The sequence below is a fragment of the Eutrema salsugineum genome, unplaced genomic scaffold, assembly GCF_000478725.1.
Source record: "Eutrema salsugineum unplaced genomic scaffold, Eutsalg1_0 scaffold_9, whole genome shotgun sequence".
Lineage (NCBI taxonomy): Eukaryota > Viridiplantae > Streptophyta > Magnoliopsida > Brassicales > Brassicaceae > Eutrema > Eutrema salsugineum.
Window position 1 is genome coordinate 8,784,809 of NW_006256342.1, and position 23,726 is coordinate 8,808,534.

Sequence of the window (23,726 nt, forward strand, 5' to 3'; positions counted from 1 at the left end):
TAGGTTCCCACAGGTGTATTGATCTGGGTATTTCAATCAACTCCACAGTGGAAACTGTTCTAAAAAATCACAGACGAAGAAGACACATAGCGGTGCTTCTAAACAGAGTAGAAGAGAAAATCAGTCAGGTTAGAGAGTCTGCAAACTTCGAGGAAGCTGATATAGTCAAATGGAAGTGTAGCGCAGACACTTTCAAACCGAAATTAAACTCAAAAGCTACCTGGCTCCTCATTCGGGAACCTCTGTTACAATGTTCTTGGACTGACGCTGTTTGGTTTAAGTACGCCACGCCAAAATTCAGTTTTCTCTACTGGATTGTGATGCAGAACAGACTGGCGACTGGAGACAGAATGGTGAAGTGGAATACTAATGTTGTTCCATCCTGCACACTCTGTCAACACCCTATGGAGACGAAGCACCATTTGTTCTTCAACTGCACATACTCTTCTTAGTTATGGACGAAGCTCGCCAAAGGCATACTCAAGAGCAGATTCATGACAACATGGGAGGACTTGATGCAACTCATACATGATCGTACTCAGACGAAATTTTACCGGTTCGTCCTCAAATACACTCTCCAAGCCACAATTCATGCTATTTGGAGAGAAAGAAATGGCCGCCGACATGGTGAAGACCCTTCTCCGCGTCAAAAACTAACAAAGCTCATCGATAGAACCGTGAGAAACAGACTTAGCTCGATCAGACTTATGGGGGACCAAGATTATGAGGACAGCCTTATGTTTTGGTTTGACTCTAGAGACTAAAAAGTTTTCTAAGCTGTATTTAGATTTTCTCAAACTCGGATGCACTCTGATGTAAAAAGGCTTTAATTTGATTGAATAAATTTTACATTCAATTCAAAAAAAGAATATGATCATTGAAAAATGATTGAAGAAAAATATATATAATCACTGAAAAAGCTTAATTATGGATGATCTAATTTTGTTTTATTTTATTTTTATTTTTTCGTTTCTATTTTTTATATTTACGGGTTATAAAATATTAAATTATAACTAGTATATATGCGAGTACTTATCTAGTAATTTATAAAATAAATAAAAATATTCACTTGTTATGTGGAAACTTCTTTAAAAAAGTTAGATTATGTAATAATCCTTACGAAAAATGTTATGTCTATTACATTTTTATTTAGTGTTTGACTATGTCAGATGGATAGCATAATAGCAGCATAACTGAGTAATTGTTAGCAGAAAAACTGAACTAGATCAAATTTTTGTAAAATAATTATAAAATAGTGAAAAGTTAGTTTTAGTAGATAAATTATAATTTTTTATAGTTATATTTTTAACATGTTATTTGTATATAACAGAAGTACTTTTTAATAATCATAAAAATATAAAATTTTGATAAATATTGTTCATAATAAAAAATAGCGGAATCATATTTTGAAAACGTGAAAACGTGAAAAAATGATAGACCATTCATTACCATCTATTGTTTTTGGATTATAAAGGATAGTGTTATAGCTAGGGGCGGAGGCAGTGAATGAGTAGTGGAGTCATGTGCCCCTACTCTTTTTTATTTTTTCTTAAAAATTTAGGTAAATTTATTTAAATTATTTTTAATCTAGTGATAAAAAAGAAAAAATTGCTCTCAACTAATTTTTTTCTTGCTTATAAACTTATGCTTCCAATTAAATTTTGTTCTAAATCCGCTACTGGTTATAGCTGAAAATTTTGATAACCATGGAGTCAAGATTTTTTTAATATCCCATAAAAGTTAGTAAATTTCTTTTCCATCTTTGCCAAAAGTATAGAATCAACAACGCGACACATGAAAATCTACGAGCCAATAAAGCTTAATTATCTTTATACATCCTTCCTATCTATCTATTATGTTCTAATTCTGGTGCATGAATTTACCCCCTCTTGTAATCATATATACGAACTATCTGCCACTAGTCATTAATTGTCCTTTCTCCTAATTTTGTTCAGAGACATGTTTTTTTCTATAAAGTACTGAAGAAAAGATGAAGAGACTAGCTAGGTGCTATGAACCTTTTCTATAGTTCTAAATCAGTATCAAAACGTAACTAACTAACTTAGCAAATTAAGCACGACAAAAATAAACATGAAATGTGGGTATCAAACATGCACGTCACATGCCTATGTTCGTCACGTGTATAAATAAAGCTCTCCGAGCTAGGATTTGTGAAGTCACAATATAAACCCTCTTCCTCGACAATATAATTTTAGAATACTTATTGGTCCATGGAGGGCTCGTCCAAAGGGTTGAGAAAAGGTGCTTGGACTGCTGAAGAAGATAGTCTCTTGAGGCAATGCATTGATAAGTATGGAGAAGGCAAATGGCATCAAGTTCCTTTAAGAGCTGGTATGTTATTTACACACACACACACAAACTATCTTTTTTAAGAAAAACATGAATCAACGAATCGAAAACTAATTAATATATATATATATATATATATATATATAATTAATCACTACAAACACACACACTATATATATATATATATAAATATATATATATATATATAATTAATCACTACGAATATTTTCTTTCTGTATATCTACTTCAGCAAATCAATCAACAACGTGGACAAATCAATGTTTTCTTTTTTGTTTTCAAATTGTTGATTCATGCTTTTTAAGGTTGTTCATGAAAAATCAAATGTTAAACTTAAACGAAGACCTGTATTCAAGACTAAAGATGTAAAAGGAAATTTAAAAGAAAATACTATTTTACTTACGTTGCATTTTGCTAGTTTCTTGTTGACAAGACGAAAAGATGCCGACTCTTTTATTTGTTTGTCTTTTAGTAAATGAACTCAGTGAAATTTTCTGTTCGAACACGTGTGTTTGAGTGTAAAAAAAGTACATTATTTCTATTGGTGTGCATAGATTCTTCATGATAAAATTTTAGAAGACACGAAAGCAGTCATAGTACGTTCATTTAATAGAGTTATTGTCAATTATTGGTTTTGTAGGGCTAAATCGGTGCAGGAAGAGTTGTAGATTAAGATGGTTGAACTACCTGAAGCCAAGTATCAAAAGAGGAAAACTTAGCTCTGATGAGGTTGATCTTCTTCTTCGCCTTCATAAGCTTCTAGGAAACAGGTTTGTTTTCTTGAGACACAATTCCAACTTTATTCTTATGTAATGATCCAATACTAAATCATATATTCAAATCGTTCAAAATGAATGTTTAGGTGGTCCTTAATTGCTGGTAGATTACCCGGTCGTACTGCTAATGATGTCAAGAATTACTGGAACACCCATTTGAGTAAGAAGCATGAACCATGTTGTAAGACAAAGATGAAAAATAGAAACATTCCTTGCTCTTCTACCGCACCAGCCAAAAAAATCGACGTTTTCAAACCTCGACCTCGATCCTTCACTGTTAACAACGGCTGCAGTCGTCATCCGCATGGCCTGCCAGAAGCTGACGTTAGTCCTCCATGCCTTGGACCCAAAAGCATCAGTAATTTTTGTGAAAATATTATCACATGTAGAAAAGATGAGGAGAAATATGAGCTTGTTAGTAATTTAATGGTTAATGGAGAGAAGTGGTGGGAGAATTTGTTAGATGAGAGCCAAGAGCCAGATTCGCTCGTTCCAGAAGCCACGGTAGCAGAAAAGGGGGCAACTTCCGCTTTTGACGTTGAGGAACTTTGGAGTTTGTTGGATGGGGACACTGTGGAACTTGATTAGTGTTTGGACTGTTTCTATGTGTTTGTATGTTCATTTACTTTTGCATCTAGTGTGTATTGTTTTTAAATAAACCAACTAATATCTGTCTCTGATTACATTTCTATTTTACAGAATTGCAAATAATGTCTTTCTATATTAATTTTAAATCAAAGGTGGTAGCTAGTTTGTGTTATTATATAACTCAATATGAGTTACCCATCAAATAAATCACAAGCCGAACTAGGACATGATCCAAAATTACCATCTGACGAATCTCTCAGTGTAAGTGTAACCGTCGAGTAATTCATTCACCAAGTCTACAGAAACATTTGACCGGAGAAAATGTCTTATAGTAGATAAGGTTAAAGATGGAAGGTTATATGATCGCCGAAACCTGAAACCAAAGCTGAGGACGAGAAAGCAAGTTGTGGATTCATTAGGCTAAAGGATAACGCTATATTTCTATGACTCAAAAATTGTAGTTTCAAACAATTGAAACATAAGTTATGTATTACTCAAGAATTATGTCGGGTTTCATTTCGTCTGTCCTCTAGTTTTTTTTATTTTCTAGTTCGATTTTACATGTTATGTGCTTAATTAGGGTTTTACAATAAGCTCACGTAGAGTAATTGTTACGTGTAATGCTCTTGTTATGCTCATAATTAACTATAGTTTTCGTGTCTCCAAAAGTATACCTATCAAAAAAGGTTAATTATATTTGAATAAGTAAATGAGTTGTTTTCTTGGGGTTAAAGAATCCTTTTGATACTTCCTCTACAGTTCTTCAATATGTAATTAAGCATTCGAACTTAAAACCTCTTTGAATCTTACAGATTTTGTAATATATTTGGCAAACTGTTAAAAAAATATATATATTTGGCAAACTATCCCAAAAAATAAGTATGTGTTCTTTGAAAATTAAATACTATTTTTTTACTTTAGTACATGTTTTAGGCTGCTAAAAGAGAAGTGTCGAGTCCTATTGTTTTCAACATGATATGCGACAAAAGACTTTTCTTTTAGCAATCATATCATGGTTGCGCAAAAGTGTTGTCATCTCCGCTGTAAAACTCAAAGCTGTTGTCGTCTAACTGATGTCATCTTCTGGAAAAAAGCAAAACAAAAAAAAAAACTCCATTTTTGAATCCAACGTCTTTGGAAAAAATTCGCACCATGTGAATAGAATTTGTTGACGAAGTTACAAGAAAAAAAAGATAAGTACTTGTTGACCATGCGAACCACAAATGTACAGATATTATTTTAATTAGTATGCAATTTCTTTTTTTTTTTTGTGTTTCTCGAAATCGTTGATAGTTTTTCTATGCAAACAACTCTATTTTTGAATACAACTTCTTTGGAAAAATTTGTACCATGTGAATAGAATTTGTTGATGATTTTTATATAAAAAAGATGAGTACTTGTTGACTATGCGAACCACAAACGTTTCAATGTGGTGTACAACTATTATTTTAATTAGTATGCAATTTTTTTTTTGTGTGTGTTTCTCGAAATCGTTAATATTTACCCTTTGTATATCGAGGATTAGCGCAGCAATGCAAATACAACTTCTCTCTATATTACAAGCCATCACCCTCCCCCAAACAAGTTAAGTATAGCCGTCATTACAAAATATTCAGTAATACATGCACTAACGAAAAAAATATGCAGTTATCAGTGACAAACTTTAATTACAATGTATTTGCGTCTAGTCAAATTTAAAGTCTATATATGATGATCAAAAATTAGATGAGTGAACATGCCAATAATTATAAAATTTTGTGCTAAAATTTTCGGAAGTTTTTATATTAACTTTCGGACGTATTATATAACTGATAATTCGACGAATAGTGACGTTCCATTCCTCGCATCGAATTTGAATATAACTGATAATTCGACGAATAGTGACGTTCCATTCCTCGCATCGAATTTGGTTGAAATCAACGAACAACAATACCAAGTAAGTTCTTATGCAAACCAGCCCAAGTACGTACGGTTGTAGAGGACGGTTTAGTAGGCTAGTAGCTAGCTAAGCCGGTTAAGAGATTTTTGAAGCATGTGTTATGGCATGCATGGTTAACGATCACATAGTAGATAAAAGTAACGTGTATATAGTATTTATCTTTCCAAAATCTATGGAAAGTTCACTTCAAAAAGAAAATTCTATTTTCTAGAGTGAATTTAACAATATATATGGTATATATAAAAACTAGCCAAACAATTTAAATCTATACTTCTTCTAACAACTTTTATCTCAAGTAAAGTAAGATTTTTTTTTTTTTTGGTTGACATCCGTAAGATCCCTTTTTTTGGGGTTGAACTATAAATGCATGGGACAAAAACCAAAAATGCATGGAAAGTTTCGCCATTTGTGTTGTATCTTTCTTCATCGCTCCGTGAAGAAGCTCTTGTCGTTATTATTGTAAGTTATGGACCATTTTCAACCCAAAAAAAAAAAGAATAGAATATGGACCATTGGTATTGTCATGTATCAATTTATTTATGTAGCATACGTGGACTGTGCCGACGAAGCAACAGAGTTATTTATAACATACGGAAACGTATATATCATTTTTGGCAGGCCATGCCAACTTGTTCCAATCGTAAGTTCTTAACCGTTAAAATTTTATTATTAATTAATAGTGACAGTTATTGATTAGATTTCGTTGGTATGTGCGTGTAAAATACAATACTTATACATCGTATCGTCACGTTTCATTGGTTTTGCTAATAATGTAGGCTTGTGATTGTGATTAAACAGTGTTGGAAGATTACACGTTTCCTGCAACTAAATCTACCAAGCATGTTCAGTGTCGTATATGCAAAAACGTTTATGGTTTAATTCAATTATCATATAATTTGATTTGGTGTTGATTCTATAGATAAGAGAATATGTACTTTAATTTAAATAATGGTAAACCATTCTAATACTCATGACGGATTTGAGGGACTTGGTCATGTTCGATCATGGCAAGGTTAATCAATTATGACAATGTTCATGGGGTTACAAATTTCTGGAACCACAATATTTTTTTTTTTGACTTTTAAGATAAAACTGGAAAACAACATTTTTGTTTTCATTCATGATCGGTTTTAGGCCTGTACAAACAAAAATACTGTACATTATTGACCCACAATAAAGTAACAACAAAATTATATATTTTAACTCCAAAATATATTTGTAACAAACTATCTATGTATATATATACACACATAAATACATCACTTCTTTTAAATACTTCTCTGTTTCATTATAAGTGATGTTTAACATTTTTGCATACATATTAAAAAAAATCACATTTAGACTAGTTGGCTGGCTCTAGGATTTAGCCGAATATCTTATATGGTGTTTTTGTATCCACCAAACTTGCACATCCTTGGAATTAGTCGAGGTTTATCTGGCTCACTCGAATTATATAAAACAATAATATATACATACCTGAAGCAATTTTTACTTCAAGAGAGGAGGACAAGATTCCACGCACAACACAAGTTTTACCAGTCATATTGCATATAAATTATATTAACAAAAGAATTAAAAAGCAGAGATAAGATATAAAGTAAAACCTTTAACAAAATAAAGATATAAAAAATACATTAGAGATGTTTTTCTTTGTAAATATAAACAATTTTTAATTTTTTTTGGCACTAAAGAAGTAAAGGGTATGTAGATGGTTAGAAGTTAATATATATATATCCAAATAAGAAACTGTTTGGAGGAATGATCTGTTTGAGGCAGATCAAGGTTCAAAAGTTCACCGTTTCTTTTCTTTATGCTATCTTTAAAGCTTTCTGTTTCGGGAATTTTCACAACCGAAATTTCCAACTCGACAAACAATATTGATGTTTACTTAAGAAAATTTATATAATTTTAGGCCTAGAAATAATTGCTAGTACTACTTTTTTGTAAATTCTTCTGATATCATGTATCTCAGTTTCGTTCCTATGATATTTCCACGATATTCGGTTGACTAGAAATGTCAGAAAATACTTAAAAAGTACGATAAGTTTCTATCATTTTGAAGGGAAAAAATATCATTGTGTATGATCACTGTCGTGGGATGATTCCAAAGTGAAAATATTGAAAAAAAAATCAAAAGGACACAAAAAGGGGACTTTTATATGAAGATGACTTGACACCTTACCGCTTTTATGAGATTCTGTCTCATTTGGAAATGGTATGTGGACGATGAGGATGCACGTTCCTTGCCTTTTTCCTACAATATTAAAAAACAAACAACTCTACTATTGAAAACCCATTTGGCAAAAAAAAAACAAAAAAACCTATTTGCCATTTCCATCAAAAACTTGCTAAAAAGAATCAACCTATTATCAAGCATTGCGGTCACGCGTGAGATTTGGCTCGACTATTTGGTTGCCCCGGTCCACCGAAAACTGGCACTACTGCTTACCCATATTACCTTATTTCACAATAATATTTTAATACTCTGTTATAACGCACATTGGTTTTAGATTAGTTCTAGCCCTCGCATAACTTCACATGTGCAGGAGGAGCAATTGTACACAACCAAAAAAAAAAAAATTGAGAAATTTTGAAGGTCCTAAAATTTTTGAGGGTTCAATTTCTTAACTTTTTCTGTATGTATTTCTTATGTTTTTCTTATAAGATGTTTAGATTTCATTCTGTTTGATTCCTACAAGTTTCTATGCAAAATACATGCTATGACTTTTGTATTTAATAGTATTTACTTTGAATGGTTGGATTGATTTTCATTAAGTATTAAATTAAAATTTTCTTTTCATTATGACTTCTTAACCCGTGCTTTTAGCCAAAACTTATAAAAATGAAGATAGAGAGTACTAAATAAAACCTCTTTTGAAACCCTTTTATAATTCTAGAAATTTCGAGGTTTCAATTTTCTTGTAGTATGAATAATTAATCACCATTTTTTTACGGTTAGCACAAAGATTTTAATACTTATTGAACCGCCTCTGCTTATAAAATATTGTAATATTTAGCAACAATTATGAGTTTTTAATTCCCATGCTTTAGCCAAAAACCTTATAACAATGAATACAGAAAGCTTTTTTTGAAAAGAATATAAAGAGTTTGGTTAGTTAGAGAAAAGCCTTTGTGAAATTCTTTTTTAATTCTAGAAATTTTGAGAGTTCAATTTTCTTTTAGTATATAAATATATGATCAATTTTATTGTGGTTAGCAAAAAGTTTTTGAACTTATTGATCTGCCTCTGCTTATAAACTAATGTATATTTATCAAATTAGCTGACATATGTATTTCAGATAGTATAGTATGTTATCAAATGTTATCGAATAAGACCCTTTAACAAAAAAAAGTATGTTATCGAATAAAATAACATTTCGAAGCTACGAAGAAAAACAGATTTACAGAATGTTATTTACATAAAATCAGGGTGAAACTTTAACAAGCCAAAGGTATTTGTAATCTACTTCCAAAGTTATTTACCTAATAAAAGAAGTGAATCCTTTTTGCAAAAAAAAAAAAGAAGTGAAAAACGTTTATTTAATCAACCAAAAAAATAAGATTAATAGTTCATATTCGCGAAAATAAAATACTTAACGTAAGTTATAATTTTTATTATACTTTTTTAACTTTGATGTATTGAAGGTATAAAAATGTATTGAAGTCGGAAAATGTTAACACCAACGACGTCGAGACAAAATATACTTAAAAAACTCTCTACATATTATTACCATCTCCATTCAAAGACCATTCTCATATACACAAAACCTCTCTCTCTGTCTCTCTCGGTCTCCCTCTCTTTTTCATTTTTGTCAAACTCTCTCTCTCTCTCAAACAGTCTTGTCAAGACTGAAGAGGATATTCCATTATTATGTCCCAAACAAAGACAAAAAATATAATGGAAATCAAAAGCGGTTTGGGTTGGTCTAGTTACTGTAGACCATTTTCATAAGTCAAGTGTGGTCTTTATTTCCATTATCACAAAACGGACAAGCTCGGATTCTTATCTGTCGTTGGTTAAGCTAAGCACCCGTGATTATGGTTTAAAGCAGTTTATTTTTCAGATTTTTTTTTTTGAACATCTATAATTTTATTAAACGGTAAACAAATAGTACAAGAATTTTTCCAACCAAAGAGGTGGAGAGTTATATATAGTAAACGATACATTTGAAACATAACTCTTCTTTGCTAAGATGTCTGCAGCTTGATTTCTTTCCATGTTGACCTGATCTAACTAGCATAGAGGGAGTTTTATTATCCAATGACAAATGTCATATAAGATGTTGCTAATTTCTGTATTCTCTCTTCCTTGATTAATCAAATTTGTCAATTTCATGTTATCTCCTTCGAACCAGACCATTCTCCATCTTTGCGCCCAAATTGTCTAAACAACATGTAAAAAGCCTCTTGCTTCAGCCTGTAATGGTGTGGATACCTATTGCAATAAAGTGGGGCCTACCATAATAAAAGTTTTATTATAATCTCTAATAATCCAACCCACACTCATGGCATCTGCATCTTGAACAAAACTGGAATCAAAATTGCATTTTAACCCGCCTTTTGGTGGAGGTTCCCATTCACTGCCTTTATCTTGATAACCCTGTTTCTGTAAACCATATTGAGCAAAGATGAACTGGTTTTTCCATTGCTGCACATTCCTTTGCTCCATGTATTCCCCTTACTGCATCTTCATTCGGATGTGTTAATCGTTTCTGGAATAAAAATTCATTACGAGATTTCCAAATAGTCCACAATATCCAGCATGGAAGAACTCGAAGATCCATACTCAAATCCCGAGTTTCATATAACTTTTAGGCACATTCCAAATTCTCTTCTATATTTTCCGAGGTAGTTAGAAATTGGTTGAGACCAGTGCATCTCCAAATAGCTTGAGCATGAATACATTGGAAGAGCATATGATTTATTGTCTCTTCTTCAACACAACATCTCTGACAAACTGAAGACATGTTCACGTTTCTTGAGATTAAACGAGTTGCTGTTGGTATAGCTCCGGAGACTACTTTCCACAAAAGATCTGGATTTTGGGTAAAATATCCATTTTCCATATTCTTGTTTTTAACTCCAAAGATCCCTGCGGTGGTTCTATTTCGTCAATGCCAATAGCTTGATGTGTAGCAAACCAATAACCTGAGCGAACCGTATATTTTGCATTGCGTGTATATGGCCAAATTATCTTATCCTCTTGTGCTACCTGAGATAGCAAAATTTGTTTTACCTTTGTGATATCTTCTTGAACTAGAAAGACTTGTAGTTTTTCATTATCCCATTCCCTCTTTCCTTCTAACCAGAGATCTGAAACACGAAGATTAAGATTCTAGTGATTTACTACTGCTGGTCTAGGAGGAGAATCAGGGATCCAGTTATCCCTATACACCTGTATTGAATTTCCGTTTCCAATTTGAATCCGAAAACCTTGTTTCAACAAGTCCATTCCTGTGTGAATGGATTTCCATCCATATGATGAGTTTTGTCGATCACACGCCGATTCTAAGAATATCGACTTTTTATAATATCAACCTTTATATAATCAAGCAATAAGCCACGCCTGTTTAGCTAAAAAAACATGGTTGAACTGGTACATATCACAAAAACCTAATCCTCCTTCTTTTGGTATCGATAATTTCTTCCAAGCAATCCATGGTATTTTCCTGTTGCCATTCTCTTGTCCCCACCAGAACTCTGTTAAAATATTATTTATCTCATCACAAACCGTTTTTGGAATGAGAAAACATGTCATCGAGTATACTGGTATTGACTGCAGAACAGACTTTATAAGCACCATTTTTTCTTGCCGGTGATAAGAATTTGTTGTACCATCCTCCTATCTTTTCTCTGGTTTTCTTTGGAATGAAATCGAAGTCTTCAGTTTTCTTACGACTTAACTGTCCTGGGAGGCCAAGATATTTCCCTCCCTCACCAGTATTTGTAATTCTGAGGATGTGATGTAATGACTGCTTCCGGTTTTCCTCAATTCTCATACCAAAGATCAGTGATGACTTCTCATAACTTACCTTATGACCCGAGATAACTGCACACTGTATCCATAACTCACACATCTTCTAGACTTATATCTGTAGAATGTAGAGCTTCTGATACATATAACCCTGCAGAATCACTTTTACTTGCTTTGACCATTGCGGCTTCCCCTTTGCTTTGGTCCTTAAAATCGACTTCCAAGTGGTGCTTCAAATGATGATATTGTGAGTATTTTTTGTGATAATTAATATATGATTTCTTAATTCATTTACATTAGTTTTAATAAATTCTTTAATTATGAGTTAATCAAGCCAAAATAATGTTAAAGGAAGATCCAAAATACAAAGCAGGCTGGAAATTTGATCATGTGTTGAGCATTATTAAGAATTTTGAGAAGTTTAAAGATGGTGAAACTCCAGCTAGAAACGTACCAAATCCATGTGGTTTTGGGTATGCATCTTCGGAGTCGTAAAATCCAACCCCAGACTTTGGTACACAAGCATCTTCAGGTTTGACTTCATTTTCTTTGAAGTTAGATGATGAAGAAGACATTATTGGTGGGTCTGCATCTAAACGACCGATTGGAGTGAGAAAAGCTAAGCTGAAAAGAAAAAAATGATGATCAAACATCACTTGTTATCAACACTTTAAAAGAAGAAAATAGACAACTTGTGGAGCAACTAAAGAAGACCAGCTCCCAAAGACAACACTATTTAGATATTCAAAATAAGAATTATGCTTTGAAAAAATTTAGAGAAGAAAAAAAAAATTTGTTTCAAGACAAAAATTCTATACAAGATGTGAATATTCGTACATATGTTCAAGCTGAACAAGCACGGATTTTACAGAAAAGGGTTGAACAACAACAAAATCAGCAAACTCCTCCTTTAGCATCAACTTCATTTGGACAGTATTTTAATCATCTTAATGGACCTGGAAGTGATTTTCAAAATTATTAAGTTGTAAGTTTATGTTATGTTAAGTTTATTATTTATAATTCCGTATTAATTATGCATTTTTAATATTGTTGTGAGCTATGTTCTTGTATTTTCTATATATAATATATGTTATTGTATATTTTTATTGTGCTTACTGTATTTTTACTTTATAATTTAATTAAAAAAATTAACAGTTTTAAAATTAATTGGATAAAAAAACATATAAATTTTGTTTGGGTATAAAACAAAGCATGTATAAAGTTAAAGATACATTTTGTAACTAAAAAAATTTACCTTCAAAAAATGAAGAAATGAACAGTGTTCCTTCAAACCATTGGAGAACATTTCTTCATTTTTATCTTCAAAATGAAAGAAAAGGTGAAAAATGAAGGACCATTGGAGATGCTCTTATTCTTCATGTATCTTTTGATTGCACTGTTGGATCTTCGTGATGTAAAATTCTATGGAAAGCTGGTTGTCTCCTCTTGATTGTCTCCAAATTTTGAGCTGGGTCAGATGGTGAGAAAGTCTTCATTTGAGGCTGAACTTCTGACGGTCTGACACTAAGCTGAAAATGTGGATTTCTTCCATTTGACCATCATTTTCTCTAAGTTTCCAGAAAAGAACCTTGAAACTACATATACATATAAATCATAATAAAATTTCCTAAAACTGATGAAAACCTTTGAAAAAGCATTTGAAATCAATAGTGAAAATGGGTACAAATACGGTATTATCACTACCACTTAATCCATCAGGAGAGGCAATACACATTTCAGTAAACCCCAACATAACCCCAATATCACGCACGTAATCGTCCTTTTGCTTTGTTTCCACTAAGAACAGCAAGTCCAAGAGGTACATTCTCTGTAACTCCTTTAGACGTCAAAATGTGAGGCGCTGTTCTAAGCCTTGACAGTTCCACACCTGATCCCTCATGGAACCGGTGGTGGATTCGGGCCCACCACGCCTCTGTGTTGGTAGAGAGTTTTATTTTGGACAACCTCTGCATCCGAGTACACTGCTTGAATCTTTGAAAGTGCTTCCGGAGATTAACCTCCATTTTCAAACTTGTCCACCATCACAGGACTCACTGATGTTCTTGCTTGTTTCTGTGTTGGTCCTGTAATATCCGATTGAAAAGCATCTTCATGAATCTCATTTGGTGTGAAGATATTACCTATAGTATTATGAAATTTCTCAGCCAAAGATTCTCCTTTACGAAAGCCCGATCCTAAAAAGCTTCCATATTCCTTAAACACACTGATATAGGCACAGGCCTATAGAAGTGATGGATCCTTGTTGCTTGTTGTGTAACGCTCTCAACAAGGACAGAGAATGGATTCTAGGTGGAGGAGGATGGGACCTAATCAGCTGGTTGTGTAACTCTCTATGATAAAGTCAAACGATGGAACGAATGGTGCACATGGTGGAGTGAGGGTCACCACATAGTTTTATGGACTAAACTTTGATAAGACCGGCGAGAGATGGATCAAACACCAGCTCTCAAAAGAAGGATCAAACACCAACTCTCAAATGAATTTGAAGAATTTAAAGACAAGAATATTGCTTGAAGAAGTGCGTTCTTTTATTGATAGTAGGGTAAAAATACACGGCTGCTTATAAGAGACTTTATAAGAGAGTCTGATGCAGATTTGCCCTTCTTAGGGACTTGAAGCAAATACAATAAATGACATAAATTATGGGACTCTAAAGAAGCAAGTACAGACTCGTGCAATAACTAGAGAAATATTCTAAAACTTAAAACTATGAATAGAACCTGAAAAACAAACCAAAGACAGAAAACCAAGTTAGGCAAGAATATAATTGTATTCATTAGTTTACCTTGGTAGATTGGACGGCTAGGATGGTCTTAAGTTGGCGTGATGCTGATGCTGAATAGATACACTTCTTTGTTGGGTCGGAGAAGTGGCAATTCAGTTGTTGGACCGTCTTGTATAAGATAGGCTTCTTCTTCATTAGGCTCTTCCAGGCTTCTTTCTTGGACCATGGCCTTAAAGCTTGGGTACAAAGAGTCTTCTTGCTCGTAGATACTAAGTAACGCTTCAATGGCTTGATTTAACTCCTCACACAAGACTCTAGTTCCTTACCTTGTTCTTGGTCCTTGTCTCACAGTTGGTATAGGTAGAGCTTGTGGTATATGCCCTCATCACACACCATCCAGTTGTTGTCTTTTTCCACTTTCACCTTGAGTATGAGACTGATCAGATGGAGACGGAGTGTGTACCTCAGCAGTGGTATCTTGCGTAAACATTCCATTGATCAGATTCTCCACAAACCTTCTCTTCCGGAGTTCCCTTGTGTGACTTTGCTTCGCTGCTTCATACTCCTCAAGTGCCAGTTGATAATCCGCCATAACATGTTATAAATCAACCTCTGCATTTGGACGTGAGTACCCACTTGTTTCACCATGTTCCATCTCCATCTCCATGGTGGAGCTAGGATTCTTTGTTGGATTTGCTTGCCTTTCACCTTCAAGAAACAGAGAAGCAATGAAATTCTGCTTTCTATGCTCCCCATCATCTCCCATAAAGATAGTTCTCTCTCGAACAAAGGCTTCCATACACACTTGGAAGTTCTCATCGGTGAAAGGTAAGAGCTCTTCATCTTTAGTTTCACTTGGATGGCCCATTGCCTCATTGTCATCACCGTAATTATCATCTGCATCTGCTTCATTAATTTGGCCATCTGCAGCCGCTTCCATCTGGTTTGGAACCTCCTCGTGATCCATATTCACCGGTCCTCCATCTTCTGCATCTCCCTGATTCCCATCATTGCCATCACCATGGTTATGATTGTCATCCTGGTCTGGATTGGGATTGTGGTGGACGCATGCTCCCGTGTCATGTGTAAGCATCCCACACACTTCACAGAAACCTCTCAGCCTTTCGTACAGGAATTTTAGGGTAGTGTTAACCCATGGTGAGAACTGAAAGTTCCTCTGGAAACGCAGAGGGAGATCCACGTTCCAGTTGAGTTTCACTCTCACAAATTCCACTGCCTTAACTGCTTCCAGATCGAAATCCATTTCCAGCACTTGATCTGTTGATCCCGCCATGACGCCTGCAATATGGTTGATGATTCCTTGTGTCAGGAATTGCAGTGGTATTCCCGTTATTTGCACCCATAATGGAATGAAATTGAGATCCAATTCATTCATCGTTGGACTCCATCTTGTAAGGATCGTCATATGGTCGTTAAAAGCCCAAGGTCCTCAATTCAGGACTGATTGCATCAATGTCCGAAGGAAACAAAAACTGATACATCCTACATTCAATTAGTCGGGCTGAAATGATACCGTTGAGACCCCACATTCTCGGGAAGAAGGCAATGATTGCACAAATCTTTTGTCGACGTGGTATCAGCGGTTGGCCCATCAGTGAAAATTGGTTGACCCGAACAGCTTCTCTACACACCGATCTTGGAAGTGCCACTGGTTCATCGTTGATTCCCAGATTGATCTCCTGGATTGCTCTGCGTAGATTTTCAACCATCATGAAATTTTGATCTTGAAAACAAAAGAGTATTTGATAAGTAATTGCGAAGAGATTGTGAGTATGTAAAGGAAATGGTAGAGATCTGTTATATAGGGATTTGCGATAGCGGTTCCTGCCCATGTTCACCTCATAATGGAGATCTCTCCCCACTACGGAGATTAACGATGTATAAGAGTAACTGTTGCTGAACAGCTCCACTTCCCCATCGAAATTGGAAAAAAGTGCTCTGTAGAAAATAATTTGGAAAAAGACAGCAATTTTTGGATCCCTGAGCAGATCACCGAAATCGACATAATTGCCCAAAAAATCGCCATCAGAGAACGGCTTCCCTACTAGACTTTATTTCACGTTGGCGGTTGTTTATTTTTCAGATTCTATGTCAAAATTTTTTGTTCAGATATAAATTTCACATTTAAAAAATAATTAAAAATAAAAAATAAAGAAAACTCAATATACTTTAAGCAAAACATCAGTATGAAAAAAAATTGTTACCCTCTCCAACATTGTTATTATCCATCTATTTGATGCATACGAGTGCGTTTATATATTTATTTTTCTTCTAAAATTCTTAAAAATAAATAAGATTTTAGGTTATAACTGAGAGTCGATCCAAGGGCTTAGCCACTTTTTCAGTCGGGTATGTAGGTTAAGCCCATTGGTTTTATATTACGGGCTTGCTCCTATTTTCAAATTTATAGTTTTACTTTACAAGACTAGACAGAGAATAGGGTTTCCAAACAAGAGCGATCATGAAAACACACAACAAAAAGCCTAAGAACATCAATCCACAAACGTCGCAAGATAAGAACAACTTTGATGAAATCCCTCTTGACTTAGTGATCGAGATTATTAAGAGATTTCCTGCAAAATCCGTAGCTAAGTTTCTTGTAGTATCCAAGTTATGGGCAACGATCATCCGCAGTCGAGATTTCATCAAATCTTTCCCGATTCGGTCTTTTTCGCAGCCTCGCTTCCTATTCGCTTTCAGTGAGTTAGATAGACAAAGAGGACAGCAAAATTGGTACTTCTTCTCTTGCTCTTCCTCGTTAACGTCCTTACTATCACGTTTGACATGTCCGTTCCCAAAGCCTAAACACATAGTGTACCCTTCACATTATGTTAACGGCTTAATAAGCCTCGGATGTGGTCAAGAACAAATCATATGTAACCCTACCACGGGAAAGTCCATAACTTTAGCTAAAGTCAAGACCAGGAGAAGGATCGCTAAAAGTTTTTTCGGGTATGAATGTATGATCCTGTGAATGATCAGTACAAAGTATTGTGCATGACAGAAAAACTTGGTGATGCTTATCGAAATCTTCCATCATCTCAACATCAAGTTATCACAATCGGATCACAAAAATCATGGAGAATGATAGATTGTAACGTTCCTCACCGTCCTTGGTCGAACGGTGTGTGCATAGATGATGTTGTGTAATATGTTGCTTGCACGGGTTTGGGATCGTCGCAGCGTAGCTTAATGAGATTTGATTTGAGGTCCGAAAAGTTGGAATTTTTCACTGGATTATCCACAGACATTAAAGCTTCAAGGCGACATGGTTACACTTTAATAACCTACGAGGGGAAAGTAGCCATAACCTCAGGAGTTTCATATAATACATTTGATGTGTGGATGATGGAAAAACATGGATGGTTGAAGAAAAGTTTCAGTGTCCATGTCGAACCTGTTAAGGTTTTACTCATAACAGGCACTACTCACAAGGGTGAGTTTATTTTGGTACCTTACTATTCTAGAGAGCTTTATGTTATTCTTTACGATCTTAATAGGAGTAGTTTTCGAAAAATCAAGATTGAAGTAAACCCAGACCATGCATGGAAGCGCTTGAGTACAGGAGAAGGAACAGAAACAGGAGCATGTGTTCTTTCGGATTATGTTGAAAGTATTAGGTTTTTATAAGAGTTTTATGAGTTGATACCCATAATGCGTTAAGAATTCTTTTGTTTGATAATAGTATAACTTTGTTGCTTAAACCAGTTTGATTCATCTGATTACTTTGGGATCTTGACACTTAGTTTATGTCTCCTGTCTCGGTTTATTATATTTTCTGGTTTATAGGATATCATTTTTTTTTTTTTTTGCATTATATGAAGCTAGATATACTTTAGCAAAGCGCGGGCAGAAAAAATAAAGAATTGTATGTTATAAACAAAAATGTACACTTTTAATGAGTTCAAAACAAAAATAGTTGGCATTGGTTTGAATGTTTCAAAATGAAATGAAGTTTCTTTTTAACAAATCATTTGAACAAATGTTATCATGGGGAATACATGTTCCAGAAACAATGATGTCTCTGCAACTCTCAGCTAAAAACAAGAGACCACTTGTTCCTCCATTGCTGCTTCTCGAGACAGGTTCGGCGACTTATCCTTCATGGACTTAGCTCAACGAAGTTGTCTTTTGTGAATTGGTCGTCTCATGGATGCTAACTCTACTCTATTGATTTCCAAAACTATGATATGCCTTGTTTGTCAGGCCACTATCTATCTCATATGGGAAGATCGTATAGATCAAGGTATCTTCAAGCAACTAGCCCATACGATCAGAAACTCACTTCTTGCTCGGCTTTCAAAAAAGGCTGTCAAATTTGCTTTCTCAACGGTTCACTCACACTTAAGCTAGACTCTCGCTTTTTGTAATTGATATATTATGATTTTTATGGTTTTTGACCATGATATAAGTTTTATCTATATAATTTTTCTAATATTTTTTTAGTCTTTTGGAATCTTTACAAGTCTAGGTGTGTTTGGAATATAATTGAAAATTTTAGAGTATTTTTGAGCCAAACAAGGATCAATTGCGTTTAAAGACGATTATTGCCTTGGTGTCGAGCGACACCACCATAAGTTTCGGTCGACACCATTTTCGTGAGAAAACAAATCTCGACTTTTTACAAGTTTCTGAAGATTTCTGCATTTTGGCCCAGAAATTTCTAATATTTACAATAAGACCCCACTTATGTTTTTAGCTTTTTTTACAATAAAACAAATCCTAAGCCTATATTTATCTCATTGTTTTTTACAACTCTTTTTAATTACATTGCTGCTTTCAGTTTCATTGTTTTGACTTAGCGTAATTCAAACCTATTATGTGGTTTGACTCCTATTATACTACAATTGCAGTAATAGTTTTTTTCCTTTGGGCCCTAAGCTTTTTGTTTAAATCAATGTAATCAAACTCAAACTCTTTTTTTTAGTAATAAATTCAGATTTTATCCCAAATGATGAAAATAATACATGTATATATATATATATATATTCATTTGAATTAAGTATATCTATCTAATTAATATATTCATGATAATGCCTTATACAATACTATATTAACTAAAAAGAAAATGTGGTTCTATACAAATAACATTCCTTATTAAAGATATTTTAGAAAATGAAATATTATTTTACGGATTCAATATTACGGGCCGTTAATGTTTAATTAAATAATAGTTTTTTTAAAGCCCAATAATTTTGAAAACAAAATATGTATTTAATGGATTCAGTATTATGGGCCGTCAAAGTCCAATCTTAAAATAAATTTGTAAAACCTGAACTAAAAACACTTTTATAGAATTTTATTGAGGATAAGATTTCAGTGATTCAGTTTTACGTCGAAAGATTGAAGATAATTTTTAAGTGGTTGAAATTAACTTATCTTCGCATCGAGATAAGCGTATTAGTGATTTAGATTTACGGAGAAAGATTGAAGATAATTTTTAAGTGGTTGAAATTTATTTATATTCATATCAAGATAAGCTTGTAAGTAGTATAAAATATATATGTATGTTTCATGTTAAGAAGGTAGTTTCACCAGAATTATTTTCTCTTCAACAGTTCTTATCGGTTCTCGTACACACTGATAATGTAAGTGGTTATTTCATTGTCTTTCAATAATTTTTTACGTAAATTTAGTATATATATACTGAAATGTGCAAATATGTTAAAGTCTTTGTAATGGTAAAACCTATAGAGTTTCTTTGTTCACAAACGCTTTTATTTTCATTACTCTTATTGTGTTAATTGATTTAGAGATTATACATCTTATAAGAAAAATTAATAAGAAAAATTGGTTTAAAATATATAAACGATGTATGTATACGATAATTTTATATTGGTGGTGGTTGATTATATTTTAACATTTTTAAAAATTTATTCAGAGTACCATAATATAGTCTGTAGAATCCCAAAATATTATGATCAATTAATTATATTGACTAATTTTAATTCCAAAAAATTTAAATCTAATTGTTTACTGATTTCGGAGAAATTGTTTTGCTTTTTTGTCAAAAGAAATTGTTTTGTTCAACATTCTTTCTTTTTTACTAATGTTTTTGTTATACAAAAATTATATTTTGTGGCATTTGTAAATATTGAATAATTTTGATTATTCAATTTGATTTTAATTTTTATTATGTAAAATTTGAAAAGATTTATTTTACAACTAATTGATTATTGGATGACAGACATTCTGAATTTTTAGTTTTTAAAATTTATTAAACAAATTTGGACAAACACATGGTTCAAACTAGCAAGTGGTCAGATAGATTTGAGAGGAATTTTTTTTTGGTTAAACTTATCTATTATCAGATATATTTAATTAAATTAATTAACGAATTAATATGGAAATATTTTTATTTTAATAAAACAATTAGTAGGATAATAAATTTATACCATTATAAACATTTATTTTGAGCGTGTCACGTTGCGTAGTTGACAAAAAAAGAAAAAGAAAATACCCAAATAACGGCTCAAGGGCTATTTCTTCTTTAGTGTAATGTTAGGATTTTCAACATTAACCCTGATTTATCTATACATACTAGAATAAATACATGCATATATGCATATTTATAATTTACTATTTTATAGCCTGTAAAAAAAAAAATAAAAAAAAAAATAAAATGAAATCACCTATAAACATATATAATATATAAATTTAAAAATAAAATTAATGGTAATTATAAAATTATTTAAATACAAAATAATGAATTTATAATAATTAAAGCATAATTATTCTACATGACTAAACTAATATAACAATAATGACTCAATGCATTAGCTTAACATGAGTACCATGAAATAAAAAAATGACATCATGCTTATGAACTAAAAAAATTAGCCAAATATTTTTTGGTTGTTAATCTGTAATATATTGTTTAATTTCGTATTTTTCAGATTTATTATGAGTGAATTTTTAATTTCATATTATTAAAAAAACTATCAAAGTTCTAATTATGAATGGTTTTTAATTATCTAATTTCAGCTTAGTTGTATAGTTAGATAATTTTGCTTTAATACAATTTTTTAAATCATTAATTTTTTAAGATTGTAATATATTGATTAAGTTCTTTATGGTAAACTAAAATATATGGTTTTTTGTTTTTTTTTTCTTATGAATTGTGGTTTTATTCCTTTGTTTATCTATTTTTTTCTTAATTTATTTTCCCCCTTTACCTTTTACTATTAAATACCAACTATAAATTGTTAAACCAAGAAAACTAAATCCAAAAAATAAATTCCCCAATCATAGAAAATATATGCAAACATAAGAATAAATGATAAAGCAAGAGAAATGACAACAATTTGTATAATATCATATTGAGTTCGCTCTCATCCATTGCTAAGGTATATAGAGACGGTTCAAGGTGATGGTTAATTCGTGACTGTTTAGATTTTGATTTCTATATTCATTGAACCTAAGAAACATCGTAGCTTTTTTGTTTTGCTTTCTAGAAATAATCCATTTATTTTTTAGAAATAAATTATTATTTTTATTTACTAGATTATCTAAGATGTATAAATGTTATAACAAGTTTAAAATTAATGTCAATTTTCCTAATGTTTTTTATTTTAGTTTTGTTATAACCATTTTCCTAATGTCAAACTTAAAAGGCAAATAATAATTAATTTTTTTATTTTAATAAATCAAACTTAAATATTATAATTATAAACCACGTTATATTCTCAAATTAACTGCTACCTAAACATAAAAAGGTGAATCGCTTTAATGCTTTGTCGATAACGACATGTTATTTTTTAAAACGTCTTATCTAATGAGTTATTGGTTTGTGTAAAGATGAAATCAATTCGAAGTTCGACAGTTGTTACTTATTTCTAATTACTATTTATTTTTATCAAGTATCTTTAAATTATTGTTTGTCTCAGTCTTTATCCAAGAATCATTGTTTTTTTTTTTTTGATTTTAGGGCGTGAATAACCATCTCTGATTATCTGTATTCTTAAAAAAATATCTCCTTGCACAATGATTTGTGATTTAGATAGATCATCTGATCGATGCTGCATTTGTGTGCAAATTATCAAAGAATCCGAAAAAATTCTAGGTGTTCATGGCATTTAGAGATCGTTTATACTTGCAGATGAGCATGTAAGTATAATTTTTAAAAAGACATTAATGCCTAATTTTTTAATCTACTACCAATATGTCTTCTTCTTTTTTGAATCAGGGTGATCGAATCTCTGCATCGATTCCGAATTGTTTGTTAGGCCGTTATGAAGGTATGATGCACGATGGAGATTGGTACTTCATTGGTAATTTTAAAATTACTTCGCATTCGAGGTTGACTCTCAATGGTCTCCACATCTGTATTGATGAAGATACTCATGTTGAAAAGACTTTCCAAAAATCAGAGGACCACTTATACTCTTTTTCTAATTTTAGAAGAGTTCTTGACGAATCCCTGATGCAAAGCGTTTATGTTGGTATGTTTTTTTAATATTAGACTATACAGTTTTAGGTTGATTAATATTTTACATAACTATATGAAATATGTTGTTATATGTTAGTTGACTTGATTGGAGGTATTGTCAAAGTTAGTCAGTTGGAAACTCAGAAGGGGTTTTGGTCTGGAATTCAGAGAATTGATTCACAAAGTATTTTGCAATTTACGATTAGGGATTTCGAGTAAGTCTTCATATATAAGTTAACATGTTTGTGAATATTTTTTTTTCATGTTCCTCATTAATTTAACTTATGTTTCATTTCTCGGTTCTAGAGGAGTCGACATCAACTGTGTTGCGTGGGGCAAACATGCTGAACATTTTGAATTTTTATGGAAAAACATTCCTCGTCATACAATAGTTTTCTGTGTACTGAGATTCTGGAGGATGTCTCGATATGGAGGTGATTTTTTTTTCTCTTTAAAAAAGCATCTAAACATATATATCCTATGTGGCTAATATAATTTTTTATTCTGTGCAGATGAAATACGTGTGTGCTCTGGCCGAGAGTTTTCTGAAATATTGTTTGATCCTCCAATCCCTGAAGTAGAAAATTCTCATTTTATGTAAGTATTTTTTCTCTGGTAATGTTTTGAAATTTTCCCAAACAACGGTCATAAACTAATCCATTTATTGTTTACTTTTTGTTGCAGGTTAGACTTCACAAATGATTTTGAAAGTATTGAAGATGAATATGGAATACTTTTTTGATCATGCACCTCTTTTTCCCAACCATTGAATATCTAAAACTCTCTTATGTTGTTTTAATATTTCTGGTTTGTAAGATGACTAATGTTTGAAACTTTTTTTTTTGGCATGTGGTTGAACTTTATTTTTATCTAATATAGCCGTTACTTTATTGTTAACAATTCCATTTCATTTTTCATAATGATTT

At 32.5% G+C, this 23,726-nt stretch overlaps 3 protein-coding genes across 3 annotated transcripts; 2 read left to right on the forward strand and 1 right to left on the reverse strand.

Annotated features, from left to right (window-relative positions):
- Positions 1–2,174: 2,174 nt before the first annotated feature.
- On the forward strand, positions 2,175–3,831 carry LOC18008560 (transcription factor MYB114). Its single transcript, XM_006391331.2, has 3 exons — positions 2,175–2,352; positions 2,969–3,098; positions 3,191–3,831. Exons 1-3 carry the CDS (start codon positions 2,232–2,234, stop codon positions 3,690–3,692), a joined length of 753 nt encoding a protein of 250 aa, XP_006391393.1. The 5' UTR covers positions 2,175–2,231; the 3' UTR covers positions 3,693–3,831.
- Positions 3,832–14,352: 10,521 nt separating this feature from the next.
- LOC112084644 lies at positions 14,353–16,351 on the reverse strand. Its single transcript, XM_024153918.1, has 2 exons — positions 16,211–16,351; positions 14,353–16,061 (listed from the first exon to the last, which is right to left on the reverse strand). The coding sequence occupies exon 2, from the start codon at positions 15,775–15,777 to the stop codon at positions 14,950–14,952; it is 828 nt and encodes a 275-aa protein (XP_024009686.1). The 5' UTR covers positions 15,778–16,061; positions 16,211–16,351; the 3' UTR covers positions 14,353–14,949.
- A 482-nt stretch (positions 16,352–16,833) lies between these two features.
- On the forward strand, positions 16,834–18,002 carry LOC18008557 (F-box protein At4g11590). Its single transcript, XM_024154387.1, is given in 2 exon segments — positions 16,834–17,325; positions 17,328–18,002. Coding segments are annotated over 2 exon segments (1,167 nt in total).
- The last annotated feature ends 5,724 nt before the right edge of the window (positions 18,003–23,726 follow it).